Source organism: Wasmannia auropunctata, unplaced genomic scaffold (genome assembly GCF_000956235.1).
Source record: "Wasmannia auropunctata unplaced genomic scaffold, wasmannia.A_1.0 LD336050.1, whole genome shotgun sequence".
NCBI classification, from domain to species: Eukaryota; Metazoa; Arthropoda; class Insecta; order Hymenoptera; family Formicidae; genus Wasmannia; species Wasmannia auropunctata.
This window is the reverse complement of record NW_012026840.1, coordinates 697,283-723,863: the sequence shown is the minus strand read 5'-3', so window position 1 is coordinate 723,863 and position 26,581 is coordinate 697,283. Positions and strand designations below refer to the sequence as shown.

The 26,581-nt window shown below is 44.3% G+C and overlaps 2 protein-coding genes and 1 long non-coding RNA gene across 6 annotated transcripts; 1 reads left to right on the top strand and 2 right to left on the bottom strand.

Moving 5' to 3' along the window:
• Window positions 1-371: 371 nt before the first annotated feature.
• On the bottom strand, window positions 372-22,493 carry LOC105451520 (protein C12orf4 homolog). 4 transcript variants are annotated; one of them, XM_011692015.1, is made up of 10 exons: window positions 22,425-22,493; window positions 2,566-3,074; window positions 2,107-2,328; window positions 1,797-2,000; window positions 1,549-1,664; window positions 1,330-1,469; window positions 1,130-1,250; window positions 939-1,057; window positions 724-849; window positions 372-627 (listed from the first exon to the last, which is right to left on the bottom strand). In XM_011692015.1, the coding sequence occupies exons 1-10, from the start codon at window positions 22,476-22,478 to the stop codon at window positions 514-516; spliced, it is 1,725 nt and encodes a 574-aa protein (XP_011690317.1). In that variant the 5' UTR covers window positions 22,479-22,493; the 3' UTR covers window positions 372-513. The 4 variants fall into 4 exon arrangements, with proteins under 4 accessions (XP_011690317.1, XP_011690320.1, XP_011690319.1 ...); XM_011692018.1 differs by lacking the exon at window positions 22,425-22,493 and adding an exon at window positions 4,346-4,469; XM_011692017.1 differs by lacking the exon at window positions 22,425-22,493 and adding an exon at window positions 4,359-4,469.
• LOC105451522 (SUMO-activating enzyme subunit 1) lies at window positions 4,881-6,764 on the top strand. The gene is made up of 6 exons (XM_011692019.1): window positions 4,881-5,089; window positions 5,378-5,549; window positions 5,628-5,884; window positions 5,969-6,150; window positions 6,229-6,361; window positions 6,432-6,764. Exons 1-6 carry the CDS (start codon window positions 4,995-4,997, stop codon window positions 6,592-6,594), a joined length of 1,002 nt encoding a protein of 333 aa, XP_011690321.1. The 5' UTR covers window positions 4,881-4,994; the 3' UTR covers window positions 6,595-6,764.
• Window positions 6,525-9,664, bottom strand: LOC105451523. Its single transcript, XR_974593.1, has 3 exons — window positions 7,514-9,664; window positions 7,298-7,440; window positions 6,525-7,102 (listed from the first exon to the last, which is right to left on the bottom strand). It is a non-coding gene; the product is annotated as an uncharacterized LOC105451523 (long non-coding RNA).
• Window positions 22,494-26,581: the final 4,088 nt, after the last annotated feature.

Genomic DNA, 26,581 nt, shown 5'->3' with positions numbered 1-26,581 from the left:
TCTTAAAGATTAGAATTTGATTATAAAATTAAAGTGTGCATTATTTTTCGAACTTTATAATTATAGAAATTAGATTTTATAATCAGGATTCATGCATTTTTGGAACTTTGTAATGTTTTAGTCGTTTTAGAGATTTATAATTAATTACGTAATTAGGCTGTTTTTTTTATTACGCAGTTTTGGGAAATAAATTCGGGTGAAGAAATAAAATGTTAAATGCATATTAATATTTTATTAATATTTTAAAAAGAGAGAAATGCAACATATATTGATTAAATTGCAAAATATTTGGTGGAAAAATTTTTTAGCATTGCACATATCGGTCCAACTTAGTGGGAAATCACTCGTGTGAAAGTAATATAAACAAAAAGCTCATTAAAAAGTCAGACATTTATTTACAGAGCCGTATCTTTTTTCGCGCCCGCAGCGGATAATTGCATATACATAGCAATAAATATAATGGCGTTCGGAATGCACGCTACGATAAGACAGAGGGAGAAGGGGAAGTGTCGTTCACTTTTTCGGGGTTTGCGGGGTGCTGGTGGCCTTGAAAACTAGCGGGTTCGACACCCGAAATATGCTGGGCAACATTGTGGCTAACGTTCCGAACACCTCCTCCGACATTCCCTGCAAGCGATAAGAATGATATAGCGACGTGAGTGACAATCTTTTTCCTTCTTCTTTCAATCTCGGCACGGATTACGCTTATCTCGCCGGACTTACTTTCGGCACGAGAAACTGTAGATTCTTCAGCTCGGCCCCACCCCAGGACGCCATCTCGATCATGAAGCCTTTCACGCACTTGAAAACTAACTCTGCCCGCTTCGTGCACCATGCGACCGTCATATCCTACGGCGGCACGAACGATGTAGATTGTTTATATTTTTCGCCTAATTATCTAAGAATTATCCGCCTGAATTATCCAAGCGATAGATTACCTCTGACATTTCATGGACGAGCAGCACGGGTATAGTCAGCGTCGTCACGTCGTTGCAACACGCCGTCTTCAAGATGTTTCGCAATCCCAGAATAGCGGGATGTCTCGAGTTGATGTCGCCTAAAGTCAATATTGTGCATTTAACTCCGTAATCCGTTATACATACACGGGTATAATTTATTAGTTATTTACCGGATCTCAGAGAATCGTTGACCACCATGTGAAACACCACGTGAACTTGCGCCAGATTGGAATGCCTCGTGATAAAAACGTCGCCTGTTTGCAGGCTCTTGCTCGACGTGGATTTTTTCGCCTGTAAACAACACGCATACGATTTTGCATGCCGATATTTTGTCAACCGTAAATTAAATTTTTAAAATACTGTCGCCTACATGGGAATCACTTGAGCCTTCCCTGTGATGCGCCTGCCTCCAGGCAACGGCATCCTTCACGTCTTCCCGAATCTTTTCCAACTGCTCGTCGATAGACGGAAAGTGAAATTCCGTGGTTAATTGGCATATCGAGCATAATTCTGCAACGGTATGCTCAAGTTTATAAGAGGGGCATAAAAAACCAGTGATAAAACAATTTGGAAGTTGCAGTCTAAGCACCTTTCGTTATTCCAGAATAACTGCCTAAATGATTGTCGCTTAGGAGGACCAATCCACAGAGATCGTTCGAGTACAGTCCTAACGCCGTTTGCAATCTTTGCGGCGTTGGATCCATCCTAAATTTATAATATATTTTTATTATTATTTTATTTTCCATCATAATCGATTAAGGAAAAATAGATTGTCGAGAGATATTAAGTTATATTTCAAGTTATATCTTATGCTTCGGTAAAAATTATTACACGTACCCGGATTCGCTATTTTTCGTACGACAAAAATCGAGCACGTCTCCGGTCAGTATGCGTATGTTGTGCATTTGTTTCATCTGAGATCCCAAATGTATGGTGAAGCTTTCTTCTAACAGGGGATAATCTGTCGTTTGTTTCTCCTCGCTATGAACGAATTTGTCTAAAGCCGGACGCAACGGCGGCAGCGGCACCATAGGCGAACCCCTATCGAGATACACACGATACATTTCCTTTTCATCTCGATAAGATTTTTTTTTTAATTTTCTTACTGTAAACTGTGATTATCGAAACGCGAAAAAGAAAAACCTACATTGGCGTGGATACCATACTGGTCTGTTGCTCTTCGAGCAGCCTCATGATCCAATTTCGATACTGCCGCCGTTGATCTAATCTCAAAGCGTCGATTCGGGATCCCCAGTAACCCTGTAATAGGCTCTGCTCCTCGAAATGACGACCAGCCATGTCGTTTATGGACTTTTCGGTAGATCCTGCTTCGAGGGCCTCGACGGCAACGCGCATCTCGTCGGTTTGTCTGGAATTTACATGCGATTCTTCCTTCCAAAAACTGATATTTTTTTTCTTCCTCTTATTTTAGTGAAATAAAATAATTGCTAATTAATAAATAAACAGATTATCAGATGAAATTAAGTGAACTTTATACATATCTATGGCTTTGTATTTTCTAGGTTTCGCACTCTTTAAGCCTATATAAAGTGCATACATTAAAAATTGTGAGAGATGGAAAGAAGAATCGTAAGATGTTACCAACTTTTGCGTGAGGTGTTCGTAGTCGGTATCCCTCATTTGAATTACTTCGGTAACGTCTCGTCCAAATTTGTGTTCCGCCTGCAGAATCGGTTCTAAGGACGGGGAATGCACTAGTCTGTGATACGCCGCAGCAAACAATTCCTCGTCTGTGGTCCCAATGGGATCGGAATATTCTACCGTCTTCTGCTTGTATATTTTCTCCCAGTTCTTAATTATGTCCTCTAAATCTAGACTGCCTGCCTTGGCGGCTTCGATAAGTTTCTCCGCCTTCTCGTCATGAAACTGCAGCGTAAGCTCCTTGATATTACGCTGCAGGGCCCGCAGTAAATCCGATTCCACGTAACATGGTAGTTTGAACGATGACATTATACGATGCATCAATTCTTTGACGGAGCCGTGATACGGTATTTTTAACGGGACTTCCAGCGTGTATTCCTGATTCGTGGTGCATGTTGGAAATTTGTAGACGAACGTTCTCTCGACGCACTCCTCTTCTGCCTTATTCATCGCCTGTTTATTTATCATGAGTGAGAATTTTATAATGAATTGATATTTATGAGCAGTATAGATGTAAAACGATATGTAAAACGATACATTTTATAAGCAAGTACAAGTGAAGCAATCATTTATATAGTTAATAACCGCGATTAGAGTAATAAATTCCACATAATTAGTTCTTATCAGCATGTACATAGTCATCTATAAGACTCAAAAAAGAGTGGTACACTTTATCCCGCCAAGGTCAGATCTTTCACAACATTCGGGTTAAGAGGGCAAAGATAATTCTCAGTAGCAGCTTTTGATGATATTTATTGTCTATATTTATTTCAACGATAGCGGGGCAGTCAATTATAAACTTTAATTAGCTACAAATTTAAGAACGCCTGTGCAACATATAAATTCATCAAATACTATCTAAGACAAGTAAACGTGATATGTTTGTCACGTGAAAAAAATTTATAAAATATCAGCAGAAAGTGAGCATCAAGCACTTAGGCCATTCGAAATAAGACTACTTTTCCTATCAACTTTTATTGCGACTCAGACATATACATTGAGTATAAGTTTTCAATTATAGTTTAGACTCGAGTTTAGACAACAAAATAGAGTAATTATTTTTTTTTAAGCATTCATTCGCTCCTACTTTATCGATTTACGGGGGCGCTAGTATGAGCTGTGGCATGTGACAAACGTCAAAATATTGACCACCGCACAGTAAACAAGCGCGTGCTTGTGATTTAATTTGTATGTACTGTAGAATAATTCAGACAAGTACGATCCACAATTCATTGAATTGTTAGTAGATGCACACATTTATCATAACCTCTATTCATTTTGCTTCATGTACATTTCGTTTGACATATGTACATTTTTCCCATATTTTACAATCAATGCTAAAAACAAGGAAACGACGTATTTACATCAATGTAACAGAGGATAAATTCACGTACTGACACTCATTGCTCTACTGATATTGATATGCGTTATGTCCGTTTCTACCGATGTAGATTAACATTAATTCGGGTTTAACTTGCTTTGTATCTTTTTCTAGTTTTAAGAATTAGAAAAGGATAAAAAGTAAATAAAATCGAGATTGAAGTTAACCTACATTGGTCGAAATGGACATTAGACGATTATTATATGCTCCGTTTGTGACCAATCTGTCAACTTGCTGTTAATGAACATAACCTCAGTAACCCGCACACACAGATTCGCAATCTGCCAATCGAATGGACGAGACAATTTGACGATTTTTTTTAAATCTAAATTTTTATATGAACCTGAAATAGATACCGTTCTCCAAATTTTACTTTTCACGTTTCTGCGGCAATTAGAGAATACACTATCTACATGACTGATGACAACAATCTTCGACGCCCTCTCCCCCTTCCCTTTTCTCCTTCTCCATAACAGTCGTCGACTGCGTTCAGAAAATACGGATAATAGTAGAGAATTTCATAGGGGAAGAGAGTAGCAAACTTGTCACTTAACCCAGTCTTGTCATTGGCCTAGTTTACTGCTAGTTTAGTGCGCCAATCATGGCCGATTCTGATGGCGGCTCTAGTGCGTCATTATTAACAAATTAATTTTTTTTCTTCTTTTTTTTAGTTAAACAACAAAAATTAATAATTCTAACCATATTAACGCAATACTAGATATTATCAAGTTAATTTCCAAAAAGTTAATTCATAGTTTGGTCGAAATCACTATGTTTTCTGAACGCAGCTGGCAGTATTTCTGCATGGCGTTTCCAATCTTGTTTGCTCACGCATTCATTTGCCGTTGACGTACGCATTTTTCGATATACGACTGTGCATCTAGAATTCGACAGAATTTGACGCCATAGAGAGATTCTGTCATTCTGTAACGCGTTTTTGGCGGCGATTCGACGAGTATTTTTTTGCACTGATAAATAAACAATCTTTCAGAATGTTGGATCATAAGCAGACGGAAGAGCTCACGGATCACGAAGCCGAGTTGTACGACAGGCAACTTCGTCTGTGGGGTTTGGACTCGCAGAAACGGTCGGTAGCCCGGTAGCCTAATTCTTAAGTGGGGTACCGGTGTTTTGTGAAAAATCGCAAATTACAGGCGCGATACGCGTAACGCGGCTATAAAAAGATTCCTGGAATAGCCGTGATTTGTTTCTCTTCGCTATTTAGCGATTACACTGCATGCTTTACATACATATATATATCTTTTAATGGGCAAAACTTCGTTTTAGAGTGTAAAATTCGTATAGAACTCTAAAGCGTTTCTCTTAAAACGCCATTGTTTTCTTGAATTATTTTTCACCTATTTATCTTTCACAGATTGCGAGCTGCGAAGGTTCTTTTGATAGGACTGGATGGTTTCGGTGCGGAAATTGCGAAAAACATTATTCTATCTGGAGTCAACAGCGTTACGTTTTTAGACCACAGGAATGTGACTGAGTTGGATAGATGCTCGCAGTTCTTCGTACCGAAAGAAGATATTGGAAAGAATGTAAATGTCAAACAGAGAGATATTGTTCCACCTTGCCGCACAAATTAAACGTGTACTGACATTATTGTCTACTTGCAGAAAGCCGAAGCATCGTTGCCACGAGCGCAAAATCTGAATCCTATGGTCAATGTTAGCGCAGACTCGGGCAAGGTTGAAGATAAGCCTGACGAATACTTTGGACAGTTCGATATAGTATGCGCTATGCACTGTACTATCACACAGCTGAAGAGGATCAATCGAGCGTGCAGAAGTCAAAAAGTCAAATTCTTTGCTGGAGATGTCTGGGGAGCGCTTGGTTACGTATTCATAGATTTACAGGAACACGAATATGTAGAGTGCGTATACTTATATATTTTTGAACTTGACACATGTATTGTTAAAAGCGAATCTCTTTTGTAAACGAATGGAAAATCTTTCAGGGACGTGTCAAAATCAAAGAAGGTGACGATACGAGAAGGTGGTGACCCTATGGGGAAGGAAAAGATCGAAACCATAATAGTTAATAAAAAGTACACGGAGACTTTTGTACCGTTCGAGTTCATCCTAAATGTTCCAAAAACGTCTCTAGTTAGGGAGGAAGAAATCTATTATATGATGCTAAGTATGTTCTTTAAAGCAAGAATGTTTTAAAGTGAGAATTTATATTTAATGGATGTTCTAGATTTTTTTTTTTTTCTAGTACTGCTGAATTATCGCGAAAAATATGGCGAAGATCCATTGCCTAGCGAAAGAGGTTGTGAGAAGCTGAAAAATGAAGCTTCTGCAATTATTAAAAAATACGAGTTAGGCGACAGAATAGACCATTTAGTGGAGTACGTACAACAGCTTTGACATGTAAATTAATCAAATTCATATGTATAATAATTTTTTTTGTCATCACAGGGGCGATTTGTATGCGCAACTCAGTCCAGTTTGTTCGGTCGTCGGTGGTGTCATGGCTCAGGAAATAATCAAGGCGGCGTCGCAGAAACACGCTCCACTCAATAATTTATTTACATTTAATCCAGACACATCATGCGGAGTTATCTTGAAATTGGGCTACTAATCAAACGCGGTGTGTAGATCTGAGTATACTAAAAGGTTTTCTATCAATACTGTGATACACACTAAATACATTATATGTTCACCCTATTTGTTCATCCTTTTTCGTAAGTGAAAAATCACAAAAACTTATTTTATCAACATCATATTTTGAAAATAAAATTTCTTTATACTTATATACGAATTTAACATCCACTGTGCATTTTATATGTCACATATTTATCTTATGTGTGTAATATATTTTGTATGTGAGTACAGAAAGCGCATAAACGTTTTTACGCGCGTTGGTATATGACTCACTGTCGAGTTTTGGGTAAGGCAATTTCAAGCTCGCTTTGTGGATTTTTTTCGTGCGCACTCGGCTGGAAAACACGTCGCGAAACGTAAAACGGGGATTGAAAAGTGGGAAGGGGAGCCGATTAGGGTTTGCCTCGTTATGCTTTATCGGCTCACCGACATTATTTTCAAGGGAGCGCATTCCACGCGTTTGCACCCTATTTCCCCGAATTTTCCTGGAAAACAACGTATAGTTGATTTCGCGATAGTCTAATTCGCACGGATACGCGTAGTAAAAAAATTTTATCACGCAGCAATGATATAATAACATAATCTGTCCACGGCATGTGAATTATTACTGTGTCATCTACTTCAGTATTTCTCTTTACGCGATTTATCTACATCTATACATGTTCGCCAAAGTATATTACGTGTGCTATTTTGCACGTACACGCGCGCGCGCGCGCGCGCGCGCGGGCGAAGTGATTGATTTGATGTTCAGCCAGGAATTATGATGTATCGTCTTTTCCCGTGCACCACGATGTCGTTGGCGCATCGTGTGCCTATCGCCGCGCTATGTAAATGCAAGGGTAGACATATAAATCGCTTCGCTCGCTACTCTCCTCTCCCGTCGCAGGTACACATACATGACGTGTTTCTTAACGATGCGGCCACGTGCGTTCACGGCTGTCGAATTATCTCGCGCGACGTTTTATTTCGTGCCCGTCGGGAAACCATTAGCCGGCGCGACACGTAAACGCTCCTCTAATTTGACATTTTGTTAGCACACGAGCGAGCTAACGCAACCATGCTAACGCGCGCGTCGAGGGTGACGGTGGTGGTTCGTGACCGATTTGCCGTCACATTGCGACGGGCGCGGCGAATCGCATCGACTGGCGATTCATGTTAAATTGAAACAGTCGCGATGCCGCTTGAAATTCGCGATCAATCCGCGTCGAATTCACTTCGTTCTATCGGGATTAGGTAGACCCTTTAATTTCTCATTAACAGCAGCTTCACGCGGATTACTTGCGAGAAATGAGATTACGACATGATAGATTACATCATAATCGTTTGTTTGCCTCGTTTGCAGTTTTATATGAAAGAATTATCTGTTATGTAAAAGTAAATTGTGAATCTCCATTCGCTTTTTTGTACAGATTTTTATTACGGATTCAGCAACGATGCGTGCTTTCCGACGGAAAACATTCATCCAGCGTATATACACGAGTATGCGAACGTACCATAGACCACCGTTAAGAGATATGCGATGAAGTACCTTCGCGGTTTATGCGATCGCGTGATTATTATCTGACTCTAAGTGGAGTAGGAGACGTACTGGTACTCCCCGTGACTCATGCAAGGAATTCACTGAGGCTACCGCCGTTATACATGCCCGCTGCAGAATCGATATGACACGTACACCTTTAGGAATGCTAAACTACAGTTCCCTACTTTCCCCCCCACAGACAGTACGTATGATTTCATACACTTAAATTATAGTTTACATCTCATATTCGCATTCGTTCCAGAGTTAATTGCAGGACAGATATTTAAAATTTAAGCATGTTTAAATTTTTTTACATAACGCAATTTAATTTATATATATTTATAGATATAACAAAAGTAAAAAATTTATATATAGATAATAAATATAAAAAAAAAATTTTTCGCACACATTTCGCGCAATCTCGAAAATACTGGAACGATTTGATTAGAAACATTATCTTAGAAACGTGTGGGAAACGGGCGTCACATCCCGAAACTCATCCGGCACTCCTGTGCTGTCATATCCTCCGCGCGAAAAGATTAAAGATTCCCGAAGGGCGCGCCCTTCGCACATCGTATCCGCGCGTTGATTTATGACGCGACGAAAATTATTGCCGCTGTTAAAATACCACCGGGCGCATTTACTGACAGACATACGTCGCCCTTGTAGAGGAGCACGATGGCCCAAGAGTCCCAAGACCGGCGCTTTAAGCCGATCTTAAGTGCCGAACGTGAACGCTAATCACGCCGATACGCGCAGCGTTTAGCGTCATTATCGAAATTTACGCGCGACACCGATTTCCCTCTTGCGTTGCCGACAAGAATGCGACATTAAATTCCGACGTTATCGCCCGGACGGGAGCTTTTAAATCCCGCGTGTGGACGCCGACGTTCGAGCAAAAAGGGTCCACGGAGTCGCGAAAAAGCATTGTCGCTGCGGCAAAAATTGCGTACGTGCGGCAACTGCTTACGACTTCTTTTGCCGGTAGCGGTTTCTATTTGTACCGTGCCGTAACATGTTTTCCGCTTATCAGTATCTTATTGTCGGCGCTGTACCGCGCTTTCTTTATTAACCTTGTTTGTACGCGGTTACGCCGCCGCGTCGCGGCCGCTTAAAAAAAGGGACCATGCGTTCTGATAGCGCGATTGCTGAAGAGAAATGTTCGGGGCAAAGTTACCTCACGTGTAGAATTAAAACGTCATATCTGATAGGAAAGACGATGTTTTAATTTTAATATAACTATAGATAACAACTCTACAAAAAAATATCACGTTCGAAATTAATAGATATGAATTCATCCCTCGAAGCAAACAATAGCAGTTTAACTAAACGACAAATAAAAAACAATTTCGATTTGATAATTCAAGATTTTACGAATGATTTTTAAAAAATTCTTATTTTCCTTCGTATATTATATACACGATATTCCGAAACCGAGTCTATCGTTAAAAGAACATCCCCGCGGCGACTTTAGAATTTTTTTAGATGTTATAAAAAGAAAATGTAATTTTTCTCAAACCGATTCTTATTATACTAGCGATTGCCAGACATCCTTATGTGCCATCCACGGTACCCCATTACATGCCGCTTCGCGTTGTTTGAAGCGACTCGTAATGCCTCGGCGAGGAAGGCGCATAGGTGAAATTCTGCGGGTTCCGAGGGTGGCGTCGCAGAGGGACGCGGAGGGCATAAAAAGATTTCATGGCTCGTTTTCTGACCGAGGGACATAATATTTTTCGTGGTCGGACATTCGAGGCGCGTGGACCCCCTTTCTCTCTCTCTCTCTCTCTCTCTCTCTCTCTCTCTCTCTTCTACCTTTCTTCTTGCTCGCTGCATTAACAAAATAACGTAATAAAATCTGAGTGCTCTCCATCGCCTTCTGCCCTCCTGCTCCCCTCTCAAGCCCTGTTCCCTGTTCCCGTTCTCTCTGCAGCTATCCCCCATCGCCCCGTCTTTCTTCTTTTTCTAGGTGGGCGCTCGTAAAGTCCGATACATTGTGCGCGCCGAGAGTTATATTCGTCATGGTTGTAACTGTCGACGGCGGTGGACACGCGATCGGCGAAAGGATCGATGTCCTGCGACGTCTGCGATCAGCCGGTAGCGGCACGGTGAGTCGCCTTTTATTCCTGATTAATTCACAAACGGCGACGGTATACGAGCGTGCTCGTGCCGTTGGTTCTATGACTTATTGACTTCGCCCTGCGTCCGTTTTTTAACGTTTTAGCGCGGGCGATTCTTCGATTATATCGGAGTTTCCTCATACTCGTCTCATTTTCGCGAAATTCCTTGCAGTTTAATCATAGTAAAGAACACTTGTTCTCTCTGTCGTATTCCCAGTAATCATGTATTACCGTTCGCGTGCGCATAAACACAATGCGAATGACTCCTCCACCGTTGACGTTGGGATACGTAGAAAATAAATACGCCGCGTGAAACGTGTCGCGTCTCTCACGGGCCGTATATACGAAACGCGTCGCGCTGCGGCTGTAAAGCGCTCGTCCGCGACAACGCGACGTTTTCTTCTTCGAGTTTCCGAGCCATTCGGGAAGGAGAGTCGGGAGTACGGGGGAGGGTTGCGCCTCCAGGTCGCGACATTAATTTCGTCTGCGAGCCGTCGCACAGCGGCTTCCGAGTTTCGGATTTCGAGCACGCCCGAGGAGCGCGATTCGCCGCGATATTGCCGGGGCTTTACGAGCAGCCATCGGTGCAATTCAGGCAGTTTTTAGGGTCAAACGAATAGCTAATGCAAATACGGCTTCTCGCGCCCGGCATTATTTCACCTCCCCCTTCCGTGACCGGCCGTTAGTCTGGGCTTCTCGGCGTCGAGAAGCCTCATCCTCCTCCTGTTCCTCCTTTTGCTCCTTCGTTCGTCCGTCTATCCGTCTATCCTTTCCTTCGCCCCCCTCGCTGCAGACATTACGCGAAATCTTAATGCCCTTCGTTATCAATTAAGATACGGTCGTTGCAATTAATTTCGTGGCCGGTCACCCTGTCTCCTCTCGCTGGAAACGGCAGACGGAAACGGCGTCGTCTTACGCGAAAGGAACTTTCCTTCGCAACGTGTACATGAATGAGATTGCGCATGTGACTGTAACGATCTCCTTGTGGCGGCTTTGAATGCACGTTGATTTGTGGAAACCGGAAAAGCATCGGTTTATACAGCAGTTGCAATTGAGCGCGCGAATGAATCAAAGATTCGGCGAACCTATTAGTGTAATGGCCCTCGATGTAAATCACGATTGACTGTTTCAAGTTTCAAGATGCGTACAGAGGCTCTAACGTCAGTATATAATAAAACGTGAAAAAAATAATTGTCTTTTCTATTCTTTCTCCTCTAAATTGCCTTCATTGAATGAGCTTGTTGCCGTTGGATGACATACAAAAAATGTCAAATGTGCAACGTCACGAAGAGAGAAAGAGATAGAAAGAGGGGGGAGAGATTCAGATTAAAATCGAATTAATATGCATGCCTGCGCGCGAGTCCGCTTGGAAGCGACGGTGATGGAACGACGAAATCTATCTACTGCTGCCCGGTGAACAAACCTGTAATTTGTCAGAGCGGTTGGTCTCTAAGCCCCGGCATTATAATTTGCGCCTATGCAGAGAGCAAACTGGAACCAAGCCGAAAACGCGATGAGGCGGGGTGGTGGCGGGAGGCTGACGGGAGAGGAAGAGGAAGAGGAAGAGAGGTTGAATGGGGAGGAGGGAGGGGGTCAACAGCCTCGGACACACTCTTGGCTCGTATACGCGAATCGATCGAGACTGCAGGGAACATCAGAGAGCGGGCTAAGTATTCATGGCCGGCGCGGAGTTTCGGCGGCCGGGCCGAGCCGCCGATGAATTCCTCATGAGGGCCATGAATCTAATGGCGAATCAATCGCGAAATTACCGCCGGCGATGAAACGACGTCCGCCGGAATCGCTTTCGCGACTTCCCCGAAGTAACTTCGAGTTGAACATTTGTCGTACGTTAACGTGACATTCCCGCTAAGTCGTCTCTACAAGGGGAAAGCTCTTGAGGTCTTGAGGCGGACATTCAACTCGCCATTTCGCTGCGATAAGATCTCATTGACACAACGAAACTACTTTTACTACTTCGAGAGATTTCGAGAATTCGAATAATTCCATGAATGATCATTTTATTGCGCTTCTTTACGTTTTCTCGAATGGATGAGAAACGTTTTGAAGGATTTTTATACGACACGACGATAATACGGGATAAACTGGCGAATGTTTTGCGCCACTTTGTCATCGACTTTTCGTTTTTTTCCCCCCTTCCTTCATACAGGTCCTATTACTCCGCAACATTGCGAGAAGGACTCCTCGACGGTTCCTCCGCGGCAAAAAGCTTAAGAGGTCGCGCGGCTGGGAGGAGAGCGCGTCCGTTAAATTACAAAAGGATCGTGGCCCGCGCCACAATGTTTTCCTTCACATATGCCGAAAGGAAGTGTATCATAAGTTACCGGGTGGGGGAGAGGATCTATGACGACGGTTCGGGTCCATAATTCATGCTTTTGTTCGATTCTGTCGGGCATTATTTTAGGTCGCGTCGTGAAATGCTTTCGGGATCGCGGTTTACCGTCCTCCTTCCTTCTTTTCTCCCGGTTATCGGGAGAAAAATATGCCGAGTTTCCTGCTCGCCTCGCCGAGCTTACCGCGGGATTCTAATGCGCGCCACCCTTATTCGACTCGATGGTAATATAAATGGTATAGCGTTCGCGGCACTCGAATCGGGAAAGTGGCATTGGCCGCGTAAGTTGATTTCGTACGCGTGATTTATAACGAAGTGCAGAAAATGTGTTTCTTTTTAACTTTCTTCCGCCGAGAGATTTAGCGACACGACACGCTCGATATTCCTCTGTCGATGTACGTATACGCGAGTTCAAGCACACTTAAAAAGGCTTATAACCACTTGCATCTATCTATATTATTAGGACATTACATTAATTATAAGAACGCGACATATTTTATTTCCTCATTTACTTTTATAATCTTGGTATCAGCGTGCCAAAGTTCGCACGTTCATTGTCAACCTCGGCCGATAATCGCGTGCTCGTAAAGTGTTCGGGGTAAAAAAATGTCCGTTATAAATAACCGAAGGGAGCGTTATCCTTTTCGCGGCGGGCCTTCCCCGCGTGCGATTTTAACGATCCCCCGGGCGCGTCGCGCTTCTCGAAAATCGTCACCCGAAAGCGCATCCCACCTCCATTCGGCCCGTGTGTGTCATTCTTCTGCTGTCCGTTTAACAGCAGCGATAAAACATGCATGTCTAGGCCTCTCGTATAAGAGGCAAAGCGCGCCTTCTCCCGAGGTGCGTCTATACGAGTCTCTGCGAGGCACTTTAAAGTATTTTCGGCAATATAAGGGTTGACTTATGACTTCGCAATTCCCTCGAAAAAAATAGAGTGAGAGATAGATAGATAGATAGAGAGAGAGAGAGAGAGAGAGAGAGAGAGAAAATGTATGTGTGAGTGAGAAACGAAGAAAGAGGAGATATCGGCAGCAAATAGAGGAGAAAGAAGGAGGGAGAGACGCGGGCGAGATGGCGTCTCGAGCAGGACGACCGGGATATTGCATTGTGTTTTCTTTCGGGACAAATGATTTACCGCGTTTCCCCTTGTACATCGCCGCGAGCTACAGCCCCGCAAAAACACGTAAGGGGTTGCAAGAGTCACCAAAAGCGACGACGACGACAACGAAGGGGGTTCGACAACGGAGATAGGAGGGGGGGGGGGCGCTCGGCGAAGAGAGAAAATAGGGAGCGGGGCAACCGAGCCGCACGATATGGGAGGTATTACATATTTATGGGCTTCTGGTCCCGGCACGGAAGCAAATTTCAGGCAAATCTCGGTCGGAAATAACGTTAAAGCCATTGGGACGTAAGGCCGCGCCGTTTTCAAGCGGGCGAATATCCGCGGTGTTCGCCACCGGGATATTATTTTCCGGGGAGGAAACGGCACCGACCCGAACGACGGAGTCGCGACTCACACGCCGTTCTCTTACTGCGTCCCGCAGCTCGGCCCGCAGCTTATTGCGAGTTGTACGTGAAATATCTTTCTTAGCGGTTCCGATTGCGACCATTTGTGCCACGGTATATATTCGCAATTGCCGAGTAGAACGGTAGAAATGGAATAACGTAAAAGCAAATTGCCCCATTGTGTCAAAGACAATTTATTAATTTATATTTGAATTTAGAAGAAATTTTAGATAACTACAATAACAGTTTTATTCAGAAAGAAAAGAAGGATTATAAATGTTAACAATGAATATAGTTATAAATTTAAAAAAATATATAAAATACATAAATTATGCAAAAGATAGCAGCAACATTACCGTTGCATGGTCCAAGTAAAATGAGACATTTGAGAATAATTGAATCGTATTTTAGTAATAATTTTTTAATAGCCTGAGCCGAGTGAATGGAAGTAGTAACGGACGGCGTACCTCCGATTGGTGTCGCCAACTTGCAGCGCACGCTTGTACTACCGCTGCTCGAAATGTGTACTTGAAACTACTATCGCATGCATCATATACGTGAACATTTTTCACTGAAATTATTCTGTATTTATTTAGTTTTATCATATATTTTATATTTTGATATATTTTAAATCTTTAAGTGTATTCTTCGTATTATATATATTATATAAAATTTATTTACGTAAAATTATAAATGAAATTCCATATTTATATATTTAAATTATTAAATATAAATTCTATATATATATATATGTATATATGTATATATGCTTGACGCGAATTATAGGGTCATCGAATTAATATTGAGAGAATTAATCAGCGAAACGAAACGATATTCACTGCCGAGACAAATCAGCGAATTGCGCATTCATCCGGCCACCATTAAACGTCATTCGTGTATATCGTTGCGTTGATCGTAAAACCACCGCGACAATTACCGCCCTTTTGTCGAACGCGCGCTTACGAATAATCGGCCACCGCCGACAGGCATTAGCGTTTATGGCGTCATTAATGTGAGATAGATCGGGAGAACGTCTTCGAAAACCGGAAGAGCTTAACCTCGATTTCGTGCTATCCACCGGAACGTAATGCTTCCTCGTGTCTTCCGATTTGATTCGGTTATATTTTATGCGAGTCCACCGTGGGGAGGTCAGCGAACGTCGACGGGGCCGCCGCCGCCGTCGCCTCGATGGTCGAGCGAATTATTGAATATTGAGCGCGGGAGAAGGAGGGAGGGGGGGGGGGAGCCCACTTCTTCGTGATCGCCGTCCGAAGGGTAGCGGAGAGACAATGCTCTCGACGCGCTGTGATTTACGTGCAAATATCGCTCAGCCTGAGATATAGTTCGGGGAAGAAATGACCTCTGACGCGCATTTATTCGACACGCGTACATTTTACGCGTCGCGCGCCATAATCTCTTGATTCATCACGCGGAATAGCGATTTCGTTCTGCGATTCCTCACGACGAGGAAACTTATTAGTCATTACCTGTCGATGATGTTGTCATCGAATGTTTCTGCGTTCCGCGCTTTTGCTCGGAATTAATTGTTGCATCGGAAATCATCCAAGGAGTTAACGTTCTACAATGCTCGACGATGGGCATTCATTCTCAATTGGCAGATCCACTTGAGTTACAGATAGTTTGTATCTTGTAACAATTAATCCCCATTGCCGAGACCCAGCGGCGGTCGTTTACCGTCTGGCTTCTTAATTCGCCACCCCGATGAAATTACGCTTCCCGCGCTACCGTCAGTCCTTTTCTAAGCACTCCCGGGAATTAGATTCGCGCTTCCGAAAGGCGCTCTTTAGAGCGCGAAGCCGCTTCTCCCGCACCACCCCCTCCGCGTTTCGTTCCACGGTGGGCGCCGCCAAGCCGAATAATTTTCGTTCGTATAGAGACGAAAGGGTGGATGAATAAGTAAGAAGACGTCACTTCGTCCCGTTACGCGTGTTACACACTTTACAGGTAACTGCATAATAATTATGTATATATGGTACGTCAAGAAACGAGGGTCCGGAGCACGGCGAATCTGAGAAGGTTCAAAACTTATAGCTTCCGCATATCACTGTATAAGCGCTCGAAGGATCGATTTTAAAATACGCGAACTAGATCCCTGGATCAATTACGCGCTACTTCTTACTCTTCCTGCATCTTAAATAGCCATTAGGCGTCTCTCATTAAAAGTACTATGCGCTGATTTTAATTAGATTCGCGTTCCTCCAAAGAGAGAGAGAGAGAAAGGCCGCGCCGCGCGGAGAGCCGGCGTATAACCCCTTTGGGCCGCCTTGGGCGGCCCATCCCTTGCGCTGAAATCCGGCGCCCGAGTAATTTTCGATTGCCGAGGCGAAACGGCGGATGAATAAGTAAGAAGATATCGAGCCTCGAGCCGTTTGCGCCCACTTTGTACTTCGACCGCCGTCGATGCGGGTATCAGGAGGGGGATGGGGAACAGGGGGTGCTTTGCTAGGCACGAAACGTGACGAGGGGGAAGAGGGAGGGGGGGGGAGGGGAAGGGAACTCGCTTACACTGCCACGGGATTTCGCGAGCAATTACGTGATTAAGACGCCTCCGGCTGCGCTTGGGGTCTACTAAGTACGTACTTAGGTCTGATCCGTTACCGTACTAACTGGCTGCGGCTGTCTTCCTCCCTTGCCACCCCCCCTCCCCCGCTCCCGTCCTCGCTCGCTACTTCATCTTCCGCGATTCCTCTCTCCGAGCGTCTCTTTCTCCGAGCCGTCGTATCTCTCGTGTACCACTATCTGTTTCTCCTGCGATACGATTTTGTGTCCTATCGTGTTCCTCCTCGTTTCTAAGCACCTTGCTTTATATACCACTCTCGTGTCTCGTTTCGAATGGCTAACGATGTTGTCGTAAACTGTTCGTAATCTGCTTTACCGTAACGGTCTGATAATTCTTCAGTATTACCGCTTGATACTCCTTTTTTTTTCTTGAAATCCGGACTCACTCACTTGTGCTTTTGTTTTATTGATTTTATTGGTTATCATTCAAGATTGTATGTAGCTTATTTGTCTTCGCATTTCGAAGACTCATGCTTATTGTCGATATTGTAATATTCAAGTGTTTTGCAAGAGTTTCAGATACGCTTGATAAATTCTATTCTCAATTCAATTCCGTTCCGTCTTCATTTCTCGCCCTTGGCGACCTTTAAGATCGCGCCTACAGTTGTCTATACATTCTGCAAGTTCCCTCTTCGCTTCCCGTGAAGCGTCGGCTGGCTGGCTTTGCCGACGACGTGAGTTTCAGTTTACCGGAAATTAACTAAATAATTCAAGAGGCGCAGCTCCCGAACAGCCCGTCTTTGTCTGTCTCCCCTCGCGCCCGGCTACGACCGACGACGAAACACCTCCGTGGAGAGAGAGAGAGAGAGAGGCTCGCGCCGATGTAAATTAAAAAAGGCTGCTGTCCGGCCTTTTATCATCCGGCCTGTCCTCCCGCTGCACGGGCTGTTGGGTTTATAGCGAGAGGAGTTTCGAGCGCGTTAGGTATTCATTAGAGACGATGGACAAGCGCGCGACTGTCCGGGAAGGTGGTGGTAAAATAAAAAGAGTAATAATTGCCGCCGAGTAGCGCGCGCGGGTGTTATAAACATTTTACGGTGCTTTTAATTAATCTAGGAATCATGACGCTCTTCCCGCGATATATTCCGTACTCCCCTGTACTCCCCGTACTCCCCTGTATAAATAAATAACGAAAAAGCCTGTGGACATATATTATACTGAGAATATGTACAGTCGTGGACACATCGGTTGCGGCACATTCTTTTTTATAGATTTCAAAACGCACTAATATTATTTTGCAAATGCGAACCACGATTGGTGTTATACTATCTCTAGACTAAAGATAGTACATCGTGGTTCGCATTTGCAAAATATTAGTTATCTATAAAGTATATATTATGTTTATGTATATTAAATGTATATTAGAAACCTATAAAAAAAGTGTCGCAACCGATATGTCCACGGCTGTACACAGAGTCGATTTTAATCCGCGGATTTTATATAACGTGTCTGAATGAGTCGATTTCGATTTGAATTGAGAATTTTTCGAATCAAGATTATACATTTTCCGAGTAATACTGTAATACCCATTGCGCGCACTATTTCCGCGCTTAATTCGACGCGAGGCGCTCCGATAATGCCTCTGTCGTTTCATCAGTTCGCGATAGGTGAAAAACGTGAAATTAGAATGGGTTCCAACGAGAAACGGTGAGAAACCGATAACGATAAAGTGCTGAGTGTCAATGGACGAATCGCTATGTGCCGTCCCCCCCTTGTCTGACGCGTCGAACTGCCGCGAGTGCCTAAGGGGTATATGACGCGTGGCATGGTGTGAACGAGGCCTCATTTGAATCCGAATGGAGACGATTTTCGCAGAAGAGGCTGTCAGTGAAATGGCAGTTCGCGAGGGGGGGTGGCAGTAGATAGAGAGACGGAATGAGAGCCGACCCCTTCGCCTCCGCCCGATTCGAGATGGGTCGGGACGAGTGCCGGAGAGGGAAGAGAGCGCGAGGAGCGCCGTGCGCTCGTTCCGTTTTCCGGCGTAACGGCGATGCTAGCAATATGTCACCGGCAGATATTCGTATTGGTATTCGGAGGAGCGCGGGCCGTCGACCGGAAGCTCATGTATTTCCGTTTCCATGCCGCGCGTCGGGGATTTTCCTTTTCTTCCCCGCTCTGAATTGAATTTTCTTCGACTCCTTCGATCCTCTCGAGATATATACGTACGGTATATGTATATGTGCGCGTCAAAGAGTTCACGTGATTTAATAACTGTAAAGGAGAAGATTGCGCGAGAATCATCGATCGTAGTAAAGTTGTAGGCGGAGTTCGCGCGAAAGTATTGAAGCGAATATATTTACGCGTATTGAATATGAGATTTCTCTTTCAGTAGACCAAGCTCGCGTGTGTGTTCACATGTAATATATATGAAATACTCTAAATAACTCTTAAAAATTATTAATTTCATTTCAATCGGTTCAATTTCGCGACGATCTATCCCCCGTTCTTCGTTCTCATCGAAGTGACATCGCACTTTACGTCATTATTAAGTTCACGGCGGAAAACACGACTTGAGCCGTATAAGAATTTTCCGCGAGGGAAAAGGCACTGTTGAGTGCTGCTCTTCCATTATTAGCGTTTTCGTCGAATCCCCCCTCGGTTCCATCCACGAGATTATTATCCTGCCGATTTCATAACATCCTTGGAGGTGATGCCGCCTCCTTCTTCGCCCACCCTCTCAGCCCTACCGGCGCGGCGCTTCCGGCGAGCATAGCGCTCGCACTCCATTAAAGTAATGAAGACACCGACGACGGCTCGCTCTCTGCGCCGTGACTGCTTCGGGGGGTCCAAAGGGTTTCCTTCCAAGGAGTTTATTCCGCGCGTCGGGGGCCGTTAAACTCAAAACAAAACCCGTGAAGCCTTCTCCGATTCCCCTCGCCCTCCCCCTCCCTTCGCCACCCCCCGTTTCTCATTTTCCGTGTCTCATGTCCTAATCTTATCCGCGATCCAACGCCGGCCGGCGCTGGTGTTTCTCGTCACGGCACGAAGGATTTTATCGTTCCGCCTGTTTCGCATCCCCGGGCATTAACCCGCGATGAGCAGAGGCGTTATTATTCTTAAACTGCGCGACGCCCGCCGGTTACATTCCTACCGCGGCCGGGGCTTCTTCATTGCCACCTAATTTGACACGTCCGCCGACGCGCGCGGTTTCACGTTGCACGGCAGCTCCTCCATCGGGGGTTCTCTGTCCGTCTTAATTCACTTTGCCCGCGTGATGATCGTACTGGAAACTTAAGCGAATTGCACTGGCGCCGCTAATTGCGTTACAAATGGAAACACGTCCATCAGGGGAGCGCTTATATATATTTGATTGTCGCCGGATGAAACTCAGGTGCAATCCTGATACGTTGGATTTTGCAATTACATTAATTCAACGCTTTTCATCATTAAATCAAACGCCCATTACGTCTGGTCGATTAAGTAATTATCCGATAACTGTATATGTAATCCGAATCGGGAAACACCGTAAATAGAATAGAAGGGAAACAACGTAAATAGATCTCCAAATTTTTTTAAGATAGTGCAGACATAGTTTCAGATGAATATTTTATTTTAAGAAATACAGTTTTATGCATATGTTATATAAATGTCGGCTACAGTGTAATAAGGATTTTATCGTAAATAAATGAGACTCAATAAAAATATTTTTATCAAAATGTTGTCTTATAAAACTAGTGTTTTCTTGGCAACACGAGCAGACAAATGTTGTTAAAAAAGGCTAATATTATAAGATAAATTCATATAAGACAGACTTTTCATACAGACAGACTAATTCATACAGACTTTTTCACACTATGTTATAGGTGTATACGTCATTGTCAGCACTGCTGTCATTTAAATAATAGTTCATCGTAGATATCCGACATTTATAACGCGTCGCAGGTCGCAGTCTTGCAGGAGCCGCAGTAACGTTTTCTGTCAATATTAGAGCGCGTTCAATAAAGAACGTCGCCGACCTTTAATTGCACGTCAATTTTCGACTTGTCACACGAGTCAGATTCGAGACAGCCGAAATGAAAGATCCTCGCGCGGGTCGCGCATGCACACGTCGCCGGCCATATGTCGCGCCGGTCGCGTGCCTTCACGAGAGGCCTTTCGTGGTAGCGTAATTACGTGCTCAAGAAATAATGAACGACTAATATTGTCGTCCTGGCTGGTGACCCCCTCCCCCTCCTCTCTCTTTCTCTCTTCCACTCCCGTCGAAAGCGCCGTCGCGACTTATCGACCTTTCGTTGTGTCGCTTTCTCAGTCGTTCTGCGAGCACGAGTCCTTTGATTGTTCGACCTTTTGTACTGTTATTCACGTGCTCTCTCCGCTCCTTTATATATATATTTTTCCCGTTGCTCGTTGTCTCGACGAACATTCGACCGTGTTTCGAGGACGGCGGTATCGATTCGTTTCATATACGCGGTTTTCGAGTACGCTTTAATCGCAGTCGGGAGATATGGATCTGCGAGACGGACAGGTGAGGCGTGGGAAGCTGCTTTATCGAAGCACTCGATCCGAGAATACTGAATGTACATACATATACTTTAGGATGGATAGTTCATTGACAAGCTTTGTTGGTAAACGAGGTCCTTGTGGTTGTAATTTATAAATTAGTCCTTTCTACATACATAAAGAAGTTGCGAAGCACGTTATGTCAAATGAAAGTTTATATATGGATTCAAAGTGCAAATACATGCCTATAACATAATGTGAAGAAGTCTATTATATAAATTTATCTATAAAATTAGCCTTCTTTTAACAACATTTGTAAATTTGTCTACTCGTGTTGCCAAGTAAACACTAATTTTTATAAGACAACATTTTGATAAGAATATTTTTATCGAGCCTCATCCGTTTACGATAAATTCCTTAGCACACTGTGGCTCGAATGAGCATTTTGAGTTGCGCCAGCTTCATTCCGGAGGTGCGTTTTCACAACAGGCTGACTCCCGAAAATTTATACACCCTCCGCGAATGACATGCGCACGCCATAAATCAAATCACTTCGCGGGAAACGTTTGAGGATAAATACAAATGTCTCGGTGTATAAGTCCTACACGGTTCTATCTACTTTAGAACAGGGAGCCGAAAAGCGGCGCCATTAATTAAACTCTTTGTCGCGCGATCAGCGAGCGAGAGAAGAGTTGGCATCGCGTCACCCACCCCGATTCGTCGCGGAGGCGGCTCTTGGCTCGATAGATTTTGGCACGATACATCCGCGAAAGGTTGACAGGGAGAATGAGGGGGGGGGGAGAGGAAAGGGGGAGGTTGAAGGAAGAGAGGCATACGTATTCCCCGCCGTTCCTCGTGTTTCCTCTCGCGTTCTTTCTCTCCGACGACGAGTCGGAGGGACGCGAGCGGCGGGAGGAGCGGGGAAGTGGGAGGGTTCTAATTAATGGGTGGCACTGTGCTTGACATGTTTACTCTGGACGCAACCCCCTTGAGCCTCTCCTACCTTCTATTCTTTTTCAGGGAGGGCGATACAGTCGTACCCGGCGCGGCGTCTCCCTCTCGCTTCTCGCCGCGCTTTCTTCCTCCGTCTGTCCTTCGTTCTTCTTCGTACGGTCGCCTCTCTCTCTCTCTCTCTCTCTCTCTCTCTCTCTCTCTCTCTCTCTCTCTCTCTCTCTCTCTCTTACGTGTGCATTCGTGCGCGCGCCCGTATATCCTCCAATGTGCATTCCACAAATCAATGCGCCGTGCGACATGTAGCATGACATAACGCGTGCAACACGCGCGATATCTACCTTGTCGTAGAAGAAGATCGTAGGTCGCGCGATTTGAAGGCCGAAGAGAGGCATGTCGGAGAATTAGCGTCGGCGCGTTCACAAAATACAGATTATTAATGACTCTGGGAGTTGATCGCGCTTCGTCCACGATACATCGTGTTGTCGGGTCTATCACGATGGAGATTACCATGATTAGTTTTGCTGACAGGAAGACCTCTGGCTCCTCTGCGATGCAATCCGCGCGTATCGATACATCGCCGCGTACGCGCGTACACATCTCATGACAAACGACAGACGTGCGCTCGCTGCGATCATTAAACTTTAATCTGCGGTGAGGTACAATCGGTGCATCGCTATTTGGGACGTATAAGCGTCTTTGACGCAAAAAGATGAAAACGTTACGCAACTCGAATCGATCTGAGATGACAGGTAAGCGTAAATGGGGACGAACAAGAGACACAGCGAGTGAGAGAGACAAAGAGATAGCTAGAGAGAATCGGAGAGAAGATCTTGCGAACTCGCATGCAATCTATATAGGGATTGATCGATCGCGTATCCATTCGAGATAATCATCATCAACCGAGCTGCTGTCATCTGCGCTCTACCATTCCCTAATGCGAGTCTACGGTTCGGCGGAAGGCAACGTGTTGCACGACACGGTTGCAGTATTGGAGATGCAGGCATTGTGGTAATGAATGGTCTTCGCCCTTCAAAGGACTAATGTGAAATGGCTATCTACCAAGCCTGGAAGAGCATTTATCATTCTCGAGAATAAATAATAGATTTCCGGATAAAAATTTTCGGTATAATTAATTCGCAATTTCTTCTACAACGTACAATCTGTATCGGTATGTAAAACTTTTCCACCGTTATTCCTATTACCTACTACTCACGGTTCGAACGTTTGACTTCGCCGGCCTAGATAGCAATTCCAATTCGACGATTGATCGATACCTACGCTACTCCGCGTGATTGCTGCTTTTGAAGTTCGCGCGGAAACGCGTCTACTAATTACAATTATGCGCCGTATAGCTTGAACGTTCATTCGTAAATTAGAACATCCGCATCTTAAATATCACTTCCACGAAGATCTTGCGGTCTTTCAGAATGTTTTTTTTTTTTAATTGCATCACTGATTGGACATTTTATTAGAAATACATGTGGATACGTAATCTCCGAGATTTAACAATAAAAACGTTTTATATTCCGTCTTCTTAGCATGCCGAATTTAGCACTTTTCAGAATTTCAATTTAATTGTTTCTGACTGTTTTCAAAAAAATTTATTGCTAACCTTACAGAAATTTGCTAAAAGCAGCTCTTCTATACTATATTATTTAATCGCATATCCCTCGATCAAATGCTCGCGAGGATAGTTATATCAGAGAAATGATAGCCATATAATCAAAGAAATATACCGCGATTGCTGTATCGCGAGACATTGCCTCTCTCTCTCTTTTTCTTCCTCTCATGATATGGTGCTACGAGTCGGATAACGAATGTAACCAGCTGCCACGGTTCACGCACACCGATATATCGCGTTACATTATTCGCGCTATGTGTCTGCTCATCCTTACGTTTTGCTGCTTAAGCAAGCACGAGACTCGCGCTTGCACGTGCGCACCGTGAAACTTGCTGCATGCATGTCGCGGAAGTTTGGGCTGAAAGCAAATAGCCTCTGGCACGAGGCATTAATAATTGATTACAGCGTCAAACTCGGTCGTGGATGTGTGCTAAGTGTAACACAGTTTGGGCGCATAGTTTGGATATTTGATTATCTGTTTTATCAGGAATAAAACGGAATGCATTATCCTTGAATTACAGATAAAATCATCGCTTCAACGACGTTTGCATTAGAGCGACGCTTTTACGTCTCTATCATGAAACAAAGTTCTTTTAACGTAATAAAAAGTTAATGTACTGACGAAAAAAAAAACATTTTAAATTTATCAATTTTAGACTAAAATCTGCGATCTCCAAGGGCAATGATAAATCTGTAAACGATCGTCATACAACTTGTGCGCAATCGCCGGTCTACTTTACACGAGGCATTAAACGCCTCGCCGACGCGATATCGATCATCGATCCTCCGCGCCGTATTTATCGCGACCCTTTCTGCGCCTCGTGCGGACCCGCTCCAGCGGCGGTCTCGGCAATAAATAAATTTCGCCACGCGACGCACACAATTCTTCGCCAGGCTACAGAACTCCCGGCACCATTTACTATATTTCGTGGATCGGCACCGACTGACCTAGCCACCCACACACGCGCACAGGACCACACAGCATCGCGGCATTTTTGCCCGCGTACGTCCGGCTGTAAATCAATTCGGCGCATCGGAGGTATTTCAGTTAAATGACACATGAGAGTGTCCCTATAGAGCGTCCTCCTTTTCCGTTTCGCTCTCCTCCGCTAAGTCTGTCTCTCGTCACTCCCTCCTTCTTGTTTTCTTTTCAGCCGTACAACCCCGGGAGGATCCTACACAGGCCCGGGTGTAGAATTGAATGCGACGCATTGTACAGCGTAGTCTGACCGTACGATATTACGAGAGCGAGGGAAGGGACGGCGAGAGAGAGGGAGGGAGGAGACAGCAGAAAGAGAGAAAAGGGAGAAAGATGGGCGCGAGGGTCGAATGGGGTGATGAGGAATAAGTGAGAAGGGCGCCAAGTCTCCCGAATAGAACGAGAGTCGTGGAACGGAGTTATATGTACCGTCCACCCCTGGCCAATGGGCGCGTTAAATTATGCCTTGTCTCGACCGGGACAGGATGCATCTCAGACCTTTAAATGCGCGAAACTTTCACGAAAAAATGTACAATTGAAATTACTTCGTTCTTTTAGTCTGTATATGCACAATTACACGTAATTAATCATTTAATCGAGCTAATTAACATTAAAGATATAATTGTAAAATAATTATTTTTATGACACCTTTTTTTCTAATACAAATGATTAATATTTAATGTTTCTGAAAAAAAAATTCTCTTTACGTACGCCGAAAAATCAGACTTAATTATCTTTAATTGATTTCAATGAAAAAGAGATTCATTAAAATCATCCGTCTTCTCGTTACCTAAGAGTACATTGACTTTTATCACTTGTCTGCCGTAGTAACATGTTTCCTTTTTCTTTCTCCGAAAAGTGTAAACGGCAGCGGGAGAGACGCTCCATCACGATAAGAAATCTCGAACCTCCGGGAGTCCGAGGTCATTCGAGCGCGCTCCGATTTCCCTACCCCTTGGAACTACCTGATTTGTCTTATCCCTTTCTTCGCCAGAATTCGTGTCTCGCGTCTGGTAACGAGGGACCGGCATGGATGGCAGGAAAAGGCCAAGTTTTATGGACGGATCGTCGCCGCCGCGTTAGGGAGTAGGAAAGGACATAGGAAAGCGAACGAGAGTAGGAGAAGAGCGGGAAATAAGGGAAAAGCGCGATCTGGGAATCGCGCGTAATGAGACTCTCAAAATATAGCCAAGGACGATTGTCGAGGGTCAGTCTACCGTACCCTAACTGCAACTGTCCGTTTTTATTATTTTCCTTCCGCTTCGCCTTCTTCCTTGCTCTCTCTCTCTCTCCCTCTTCCTTTCTCCTTCACTGCGCGATTCTCCCCATTTCGGAAAGGCACTCTCACTCCCTGTCCACCCCCTTCCCCCTCGACGCGTCGCGGTGTCGGTACGGTCGAACGATAAATTCAAGACGCTTACTGCCTGCCCAATGGCGCGACGTGAGGAACGGGGATTGAGCGACTGCGACGATGAGCTTCCGAAATATTGAGAGGAAATGAGACGGGACGATAACCCCGGCAGAATTATGGCGCGCCGTTATCTGCGAGAGCAAAGGTTGCGATCCTGAAATTTATCTTGGTAGTTGGGCCTTTAGTGCCTAGCGCCGGCATAGTGTCCCGGCGCGCTTCACTTGATGCGCGACCTTAAAGTCAAACTGATTGATAAATACCCATCCTTCTTTTTAGTGTCCCGCGTAGAAATTCAACTTACAATATATCTATACGCGAGTTTGTGCTTTTTTTTTTATCGCGTCGTTTACCTTTTTTTTTTTCAATATCTCATTGAGAACGAGAAGCTGTAAATTATCCGCGCCAAACGTATCATTACGAATTTCAGGCTGAGAAATCACAGAACGTTTATTAACATCGCGCTCTCCATAAAATAACTCACGCG